This window comes from Pygoscelis adeliae, unplaced genomic scaffold (assembly GCF_000699105.1).
Source record: "Pygoscelis adeliae isolate BGI_AS28 unplaced genomic scaffold, ASM69910v1 Scaffold290, whole genome shotgun sequence".
Classification (NCBI taxonomy): Eukaryota; Metazoa; Chordata; class Aves; order Sphenisciformes; family Spheniscidae; genus Pygoscelis; species Pygoscelis adeliae.
The window spans coordinates 81,233-91,073 of NW_008823965.1; the positions used below are offsets into that span (position 1 = coordinate 81,233).

The 9,841-nt window shown below is 49.7% G+C and overlaps 1 protein-coding gene across 1 annotated transcript in view; it reads left to right on the plus strand.

Annotated features, from left to right (window-relative positions):
- Positions 1-9,840, plus strand: part of VPS53 (vacuolar protein sorting 53 homolog (S. cerevisiae)) — a 66,581-nt gene extending 56,741 nt beyond the window's left edge. The window contains exons 19-22 of the mRNA XM_009324184.1: positions 1,760-1,829; positions 5,676-5,813; positions 9,000-9,104; positions 9,486-9,840. Coding sequence (XP_009322459.1) covers positions 1,760-1,829; positions 5,676-5,813; positions 9,000-9,104; positions 9,486-9,656 — 484 coding nt within the window. The 3' untranslated portion in view covers positions 9,657-9,840. The remainder of the gene's footprint in view (positions 1-1,759; positions 1,830-5,675; positions 5,814-8,999; positions 9,105-9,485) is intronic.
- Position 9,841: the final 1 nt, after the last annotated feature.

The window sequence follows — 9,841 nt, forward strand, 5'->3', positions numbered from 1 at the left end:
CCTGCTGCATCCAGAGCTGCTACCGACTGATCATTTTATAGGATCACCTAAGCTCCAGCTGTGCTTGGCACTCTCTAATTGCCCTCTGAGAGTTAGTTATACACCTGAAAAATGGACTTCTAAAACAGAGAAGTTACATCTCTGCTGTAATGCTTTCGTGCAAGACGAGACAGAGCTTGTTTTCCTCCTCTTATTTATATTTTGTTGCCAAGGTCGTTTCTCTGGTGGCCAAATTCAAAGCTGTTTGGGGCAGCCCAGTAGCTGGTTCTCAATAGTAGTTTGAAATTGTTCTCCTTGACGCCTCTCCAGGAAAAGATGATTCACTGAGAGAGGTCGTGGCTGTGTCTGAGGGAAGGGGAAGGGAAGGAGCCTTCGCTTGGAAAGACTCTTCCTTGAACCATTTCTTCTGGTTTGCTCAGCAGCTTGGCATGCTTTGTGCCTGAGCTACGCTTTTGTCATTCTTCCATGAGAAAGGGCAAAAAATAAATGTCCTGGCTTGGAAAACAGGTGGCAGGGCAAGCAAGATGCTGTCCATGCTCCTCGCTTCGTGGGAAGGGGAAACAAATAGCTTGACAGATGCAAGGGGGAAACCACGCTGAATTTAGATCGTCACCATAAATGGCGCCTCATTCAAAAGGACAGAAAACAGACCGACTTATATGAACTTAGGACAGAGCCATTAAAATCTAAGACCTGCCACCAGGTCACAGACAAGGTCCTGGAAACGTCAGCTTCGCAGGCATTCAGCCAAAGAAGGCCGTGTGAGAGAAGCAGAGTACATTAGAAACAAGGCAGCGAAAGGAAGACAAGAGTATGAGTGGTGTGGTCCTGACAGACGGAGTTCGTGTTGCTCACGCTGGCCTCTCTCCCCGCATTCAGCTCCTGAGTTTTCCTGGTGCTGTGCCTCGGTAGAGTAGGTGGGGCAGGAGCTTGTCTTGCGGGTGCTCAGCCAGCGCTTTCTGCTGGAAGGGAGCATCTGCTTCTCCACTGAAGAATGAAACTACCACAAAGCCTAAAATCAAGAAGCAAAAAGCTAAAACCAAAGCCAATGCTCTGGAGTACATTGTCCAAGGTGGCGAATATTGGGCTTCCATCCCTGCCAAATTCTCCCCAGTTGACTATATGTACCTTAGTCATTTTTCCGAGTCTGAAGTCCACTCCACATTAGTAAAATAGGGTAATGGTGTTTTCCTTTTCACAAAACTTTTTCTTGTCTTGATTGTGTTGGCCAGAAGCTTTCTGGAAGAGTGCCTTTCTGTGTGAGTGTCCAGGGCGCAGCAGACCTCCAGCCTTGGCTGGACCTCAAGTTTAGTGTGTAATATGCATGTTATGGAATTACTTGTATGCAGTAAAATGTAGGTTCTGGATACAATCACGATACTTCCACTCTGTGAATAGCTATACTAATCCTGGCGTGTTGCTGTTTTTATTATGTATAATAGTTTATTTGCTTGTTCTTGACCTTGTACTGTAATACTTCTTATATAGTTTGTAGCAATTTATTTACATAGAGTATGTGTGCAACTTCTCAATTAACTTAGAGATCAGTATGGATTAAAACAAAAGAATTGGACCTAGGGTTGGTTTGTTTGTTATTTAGTATACTTAATGTGGCTGGAGTCAGCTTGAGAACCAGGCACTTACAGTGTCTTTGTGGAAAGCCATCCTGGTTTGTTTTTGCATGCTTTGTTACCACAGAAAACTGTTTGACTCCGAAGACTCACATGTAGTTGTGTCATTTTCTCTCTCTTCTCTGCAGCTCCTTCATTCCCAAGTTCATTAACCACCTCTTCAAGTGCAAACCTATTAGCATGGTGGGTGCAGAACAGGTAAGAAAAAGCAATTGCATTGGCTGTAATATTTCATCACTTCGGGGCTCAAGGAGTCGAGGCAGTTTTTGTTAAAAAGGGGCAGAGAGCTGAGTTACATGTCCTGAACCGTGGTGCAGCTGGGGCAACAGGAATACACTCTGGTACAGGGCAGGGTGGAAGCAGGTTTATAGTGATCCTGCCACAGTTGAACCTGTCCTGGGAGAGGGGTCCTAGGCATCTTCCCAAGCAGGGGGGCTCTCGCTTTGCCAGTCAAAGTAACAACAGTACAGGAACAACAAACTACTTACGCACCTCTCTAAGGTGTCTTCAGTGTGCTCACACAAAGGAGAACAAGGTTGCTCATAGCAGAAACTATTGCAAGAAGTTCCTGTCTTCTCAGAAAGGCTTGTTTTTCTGTCCCATCCTTTCACAGAATAGGTCATCACTCAATCTCCCTCTGCTGCTACTGTGCCTCCTCCTGGGGTTAAACTCAAGCCTATTGCTTCTCTGCTCAGAAGAGCTGGGGCATGGTCAACCCATAGTTGACAACAGGAAAACTTTACCAAAAAAACAACCAGCCCAAACCAAAAACCCAGGTGTCCAGGCAGTTTCTCTGCTCAGGTAGTTTAAACACCAAGGTTGTTGAACATAAAACACACGCAGTGCTTGGTCTCACGTGACAGTGTGTATGCCAAGAGCAGGTTGGTTCCTACGCGTTCCCCACGCGGGCCCAGTGACGGCGGTGCTCAGCGCCGCGTGCCTGCGGTGGCGGCATGCCAGCGCTCAAGCAAAGCGACACCGGATCCTCCCAGGGACTGTGCGCACTGTTCCCAGGTGCTGGCTCCTTCCTCTCTGAGGCAGTGAAGCCGTGGGAGCCCAGGGGCTCCTCCGCAGCCTGATGGCAGTTTTGCTAGAGCCTGGCTGAGTTCCAGTGAGCGCAAATAGATTTTTGCTTCCTCCAGTTTGCCTGCTAGCTATGGATGGCCGCTGTCTTCCTCTCCTCAGAGCCATGCCGGGAGGACGGGGTTGTGGAGGCGTAGTGCAGTGTTTTCTCTGTTCTGTCCTAAAAATTGCTAAATGGAGGCCCTGGGTTTGGTGGGAGTTTTGAATCTCACTAGGTGAGAGATGCTGCAGTGCCTGAAGACAGGACAGTTTCTTTCCTGCATAAATGCCTTCCACGCCTCGCTTCCTCAGGCGTTGCAAACGCACGTCGAAACACTGCTGCGTGGCAGGGAAGAGCTGTCTCCACCTCTGCGGCTCAGTAACTGAGACCCAGGGAAGTGGCGAGCCATCGTCTGGGGCTCAGGACTCCCCAGCTTTCTCCCAGGAACCTGCCTCCCTGTTGCTCTTTGAGACCTGTAGCTACTGCAGGATGGTGAGACATGATCTCAGGGAGGAAAGGACGTTGAATTATTGCCACTTGAATTAACGTACACACTTCTGTTGAAATGCTGCCCCTTGACAGGAGCCCCTGTCCCCAAGTTGCTCGTGGGTGGGCAGCGCAGGGTGTTTATTACCTTGAGACCGTGGGTGCAGCTGCAGGGCTGTGACCCCCCCACCTCCCACCCCTGCCTGTGGGCTGGGACCCCACTACTCTGCAAGGATGAGGTTTGGATGAGGCAGGCTATCAGCTGTCCCCTGCACATACAGCCGCTCCCCTGTGGACCGATGAAAAAAAAAAAAAGGCAGAATTGTCCCTAATGGGACTGCTGTGAACTTCAAATCGGTGCCTTAAAAGCTGCTTGGGTTTTAGGCATCAAAGATGGGTTCTGAGCAGTGTGTGTCTGCAAAATGAAACAGGAGCTTTACATCAAAACCTTCCTCTTTCTTAATGGAAAGCAAATGAGTGAAGCACGGTTCCTGCTCATCTTATGCGATGAGCAATAACCTGAGAGTGATTAAACGAAGTCTTTTTTTAAATAAGCATCTAAAGTGATTAACTGGTTGCCAGCAGTGGGCTTGTGTCTCATGTTAAAAGGTTTTAATATTACTGTATTGGAATAACAGGCCCAATTTGGTTCTTTAAAGCAGACTGGGAAGGTTTTTATTAGCCTGATGCACAGTGAATATATCTCATTATAACCACGTTCCTGGGGTTAGATGTACAGAGGTCTTCAGAAGCTGGCCGCCTTTGTCTCTGCAGCATCTAGGTCCTCAGTTGCCTTAGCATCTTTTGAACACCCCCCTGGTCACCCACCGGCGTCTTTCCCCACCGGTTTCTCTCCCCTGGTGCAAATGTTGCTGTGGAATATGCTCTCCCGGCCTTCCCGGTCCTAAACACAGCTTTTCTTGCTGTTTGCTAATAATCCTGTTTGAAATCTGGACACTAGGGCGGTGTTTACGGAGGTGTTCAGCATGGGGAACAAGACCTGTGGGGTTGCACTTTCTGTGGGTTTGTGTCTCTGACTTAACAACAGTTCTCCATCTCCACAAGCTTGGGCAGTGAGTTAGCAGTGCCAGGGACCTGGAATGGATAACGGCGGGGAAATAGGGTGAGGCGACAGAGCCTGCGAGCGCTGCGTCTGTGGGAAAGGCTGCAGAGTGCACAAAACTCCCGTTAGACATGAGAGAGTTTACATGGGAAAGATGTGAATTCCCCAACCGTGGAAAAATCTTCCGTCTATGGGATCCCTTGTAGACACGCAGGAATCCAGCTATGACAGCCTGAGCCGACATCAGGCTCCAGCAGCTCCGGGGTGCACAGAGCTGCTCGTTTGTGCTGTGGTTTCCTGACTTCTCGGGACAAGATTGATGGCATCGGTTCATCTCATGCAAACCATGAAACAGGCAGCACACAGCAATGATACGCTGCTGCAGATAACAGGGTCCAGATTTGAACTGGCGTGACCCACCGCCCCTCCTCCTCGTCTCAGTCCTTTGTATTTGAACTGAATTCCCACATGTGCTGAAAGCTGTACCATAAATGTTCATATTGTTTGCGGTGACTGCTGGGGGGGGGGTCTTGCAGTGCCCGTAGTTTTGTGTGTTGCTCCAGAACGAGCTTCCACCTGCTCCTGAGAGCCCTTTTGCAGGAAATGCACCGGGTGTGCCAACAGCCCAGCGGGTTTTCACGCTCGCTGCTGTATAAATAAATTGCGCTCCTCTTCACCTAGTTTGATTTCAGGTTTCTGTCCTTCACTGGTCTCGTCTCACCTCTTTAAACATACCTCGTGCAATCAGAAGAGCGTGGTATTTGGGGTAATTTTGCTCTAAGAAACCCTAACCCACAGCATTTTGTCATCAGATGGTGCTTGTCTGCCTTTGCTGGATTTCATGGCTGCTGCTTGCTGCTTATTTAGCTGCTGGTCTAGTAAAAACCAGCATCCAGGCTGCGAGTTTCAGGGTGCCGCTGAGCACAGGATATTGAGCAGTTCTCGATGTAGCTGTATTGTGTTGCAGTTTTCTTTTCAAAGAAAAAAATGAATCGAGTGGTTGAGTAAATGCAGAAAACCTGACACAATGGGTGGTTGGGTGCGGGAGGAAGCATGGTGTTAATTCATTTGACCTCGGTATCTAAATAATGATACAGCTACAGGTAATCGAGACTGTTTCACTTTATACTGTCGAGGGGAAGAGGACTGGAAATCCATGCCTTATGTGCCAGATGTTGACTGCTGTAAGTCATTTCAAGTCAGCAGAGCAGCGCTCTGTTAAAACCAACAAACGGTGCTGATATGTAGCCACGGGTGATCGTGTCTCCTTGCACCGTCATTACATGGGTCAATCCCTCCTGTTCCTGCAGTCTAATTACCAGGACTTTTTCCAACGTGGGAAGCGTTAAAACTTTTAAGCATGTTGGACTATAGCAGCTAATGGAGCTTGGTAAAAGGGACCTGAATAACAGGGTGCACTTAACTGTTGCAGCTGCTGCTGGACACTCACTCTCTGAAGATGGTTCTCCTGGATCTGCCCTCCATTGGGTCCCAAGTGGTGAGGAAGGCTCCTGCCAGCTACACAAAGATAGTGGTGAAAGGCATGACTCGGGCTGAAATGATCCTGAAGGTAACTCAAGACTTTTGATAACCTGCCAGCCAGACTGCTGGACTGGGAATCGGAGCGAGCGAATTCCAGGGGGCCCTTCCTTTGAACGCGGCAATCTGCAATTGCACATGAACGTATGCGAGCTTGTCCGGGTGTGCTGCCAGCTGTTCTACAGAACTGGCTTATTTGCCTTGGTTTTGCCCCCATGCTCTTTTAACATCGCATTTGAGTTTTCATCCTCATTTTTCAAGGTAACCGAGGGCTCAAGTTCTGCTTACTAGGAGAGTTGGGGCACCAGATTCCCTCAGGAGCTTGTGAAAATCAGAGCTAGCATCCGTAAGTGTCTGCCGCAGGGCAAACCCTCCAGTTCAGGTTACTCCAGGCCTTTGTGCAGACTCCATCACGCAGGGGAGCCAAGCCATGCTTGAGTCACCTGTTTACTGTCTAGTGTAACAGCCAGTGCAAACATGTCTGGCTTACTGTATTCACCAGAGTCCTTTTTCATTTTCCAGACCTGGTGCCTGGAAAATGACCCAAAAGCAGTGTGTTGTCTTCATAAAAAGTAACAAGCAAAGCAATCTCCCCTTCCCCCCTGTTGCTGGAGTAAGAAGTTAGGTCTGATCCCAGGAAAAGCCATGGGAGCTGTGCAGTTGTACCCTCCTGGGCAATGGGATTGTCCCGGGCTCACCAGCAATGCTGTGAAGATGTTCCTGTGAGTGAACTAGTGGGACCTGGGGTCAGGCAGGACAGGCAGCTGCCAGCCAGAGCCTCCTGTAAACCGCAGCCAAGGCAAGGAAGGGGTGCGGAGTCCAGGCTCCCTCCGTGCTTGCCTGCTGCTCAGCGTGGCTTTGCTCCCGCGCCCGGAGGAATGTCACGGCTGAGTTTGCGTTCTGAATTCAGAAATTAGTTCTGCAACTCCATGCTTTTGGAGTAAGGTGACTGAGACGTTAGTAGATATGTTAAAGCAAGTCTAAATTTTCTTAGAAATTACCTGGAGGAAAATGCCCTGGTACTGCTAACAGAGGAGCAGGGAAGATTGGTGCCTGTTGCATACAGAAACAGGTCTTTCCTTGGAGCTTATATGTGAATCAGGAAAGTAATGGAGTTAATTTGTCTACCCTTAACATCACATTGGCTTCATCGGGACCGAGATTAAAGCAGTACAGGAGGTGCCTCGGGCAGGGAGCGCAGGCTGCAGAGCGGTGCCGGTCCATAGGATGCAGACTAGCAGCGTGACTGCTTTTTCAGACATCCCGTGCTCGCCCTGCTGCTGCATAAAGCACTTCTGCTGGCCCCAAGTGAGGGCTCAGTGTCAGTGTAACTAGTAATTAAACAGCGATACGCTTATGGCGTTCAGTGCCCCGCAGAGCTGTTTTACAAAATAATGCCCGTGTAATCAGTGGGTGATGGGGCTGAATGGTTGGCTGGGGCAGGTTTGTTAATCGTAGTGACTGAACAGATCACCCGGAGCCTAGGTAACCCACACGCAGTGCTTGGGGCTGGTGTCAGCACCCATCTCTTCGGTTTGGGAGAGAAAAAAAGGCTCTTGGAAGTGCCTGCTCCCACTGGACCACCAGTATTTCTGTAGGAAGGTTTCCTTGCAGGAGCCCAGAGCTGACTGGTCATCTCTGGCCATTCTGTTTACCTTGTGGATTGTCTCTTTTTATCGGTGCTCAGACTCTCTCTGCCGTTTCCAGATTGTACATTAAAGAGTCTTTTCCCTAAGAACTATTTCACCCCATCAGAAGCACAGGCCAATACCCTCCTCCTCGGTGTTTTCAGGGCTCTCCTCCCTGGTACCGAGGTGGTTCAGAAGCGATGCCTCTGTAGCATACAACAATACCACCGTACAGTAGCGTGCCCAGGCTTACACCAGTGCAGCTAATTCAGTAGGAGCATCATTGAGCCCATAGATGGCACAAACAAATTCATTCAGCTAAGCCCTACAAAGCGCAGATGCAAGCGGGGAGGAGGGCGTCAGGGTGCGTACATCCCGCAGAGCTTTTTCCTTTCTCCTCTGGCTATGCTCTCTGAAGTTCCAGCTTTTCATCTTGGCAGAAGATTTTTACAAGGGCTGTAAATTAAGGATTTATAAGTGTATACATGGCTATGATGTTTCATTGGTCTGAAGTGCAGGAAAAGAAAGAAATGTCTCGGTGACAGAATACAGTGTGGGGTGAGCTGGGTCAACGGAAACATGGAAATGTTTTCAGAGACAGGGAAGAGTCTGGTCCTGTGCTCTTTCGGTCCTGTGCTGTTTCTGCCCTGTGTGTGCACGTGCGTGCACACACACTCTCTCTCTTTCCCAGAAGGATGGGTTTACTGCCCAGCATTATCAAAAATGTGTTCTCTGTGGGGCGTACCGCTTATGTAAGGAAAATACAACAATGAGTAATCATCTTTCCAGCTTCAAGGCTATTTTAATTTTCTTCCTGACTTGACCGTTGCTGGGACTAAGTGGGTGTGAGCTCCGGGGCAGAAGTCAGCGGGGGCTTCGCATGCTGCATCCCAGTCTCTCCAGAGAAGCATACAAGAGGAGCTGCACCCAAAAGACAGAGCGGCTCCATGTGGCACCGCTCACCCATCAGGTTTCGTGTCAGAAGCAGGAGGGCTGCAAAGCAGATTGCTCTGAGCCACGCTGTCCTGGGGACGGAGGGAGTAACTGCAGAGTGTTGTCAGATTCCCCTGCGACATGCTGTCTCTGCTCTGCTCCAGGCAGGAGGGAGCGAGAGGGATGCGCAGCCGAAGTGAGGGTCTGGACTGCATCCCGGCTGCCTGATCCGCTGGGGTCTTTCTAAGCGTTCCCACCACCACCAGCGCTGCCTTTCTCCCCCAAGCAACTCCCCAGCTAGTCTTCCCCATGCAACAAGATAAAATCTTGAGCTTTGCCAATACGCCAGTGCCTGCCAGCCCACAGGCATATAGACAAAGTCCTGCTGCTCTTTGAAACATGATAGGCAGCCCCTTGTGTCTGAGCATCACTGCTGGGCGGAAAGAGACCCCGTCCTCCTCCCTGCTCCTTACTTTACTTCTCTTCGCTCACCTTTACCTCTCAGTTACTAGCAGCACGTACAGCCTCTTTCTTGTTCCTTAAGCATTTTATTTTAGGAGAAGCCAGTCCTGCTGTCACTCGTGTGCCTGAGTTGACAGAGCGCTGGCTTTTACTCATAGAATTTGTCTGATCTCTTTTTTTTCTTGTCTTGGCAGGTGGTTATGGCTCCACACGAGCCCCCGGTTGTGTTTGTCGACAATTACATCAAGCTCCTTGCTGACTGCAGCACCGACACTTTCCAGAAGATACTAGACATGAAGGTTAGAACCAGTCCCACAGAGTTTCTGCTCGTCTGCTAGCACTGCATTGAGATTGTTGGCAACTTTTTTTCAGTAGAAATACAGAGGGGTTGGGGAGTGGGAAAAGCACTCTAAGGCAGGTGTATCCTCTGTACTCTGAAAGTGTGTAGAGTTGCTGCTGAAGAACAGCTTTTCAGTTCACTTCGCACGCTCATACCTGCTCTGGCTCCCAGGGCTGAGCCCAGTTGTCTCGGGATCATCCAGAGGTCTGCATCCAGCTCTTGGTGGGTGAACAAAAGGTTGAGGTTTGAACTGGGCTCTCCTGCAGCTATTCTCATGCACACCCGCCCCCAGATCAATGAAGTCTAACTGGCTTGCTTCACTGTTCTTTTGCTCCTGCAGGGCCTGAAGAGGAGCGAGCAAAGCAGCATGCTGGACCTCTTCCGCCAGCGCCTCCCGGCTCCCCCCTCCGGAGTGGAGAACGCCGGCTCCCTTTCACTGAGCACTCCTACGCCCGAGCAGGAGTCCTCTCGGATACGGAAACTGGAGAAACTCATCAAAAAAAGACTCTAAGTGAGCAGAAGGAAACTCTGTTGCTCAGGACTAGCTGCTCTGACTGGGAGCAAAGCTCGTCAGACTTATGATTTACAGTATGCTGCTGAAAAATCGGCGTCCCATCACTCCCACGTCCTGTGATCTCTTAACCATCGTATACTGTGGCACTACATCTCCATTCAGACCAAGGGAGGATATGACCA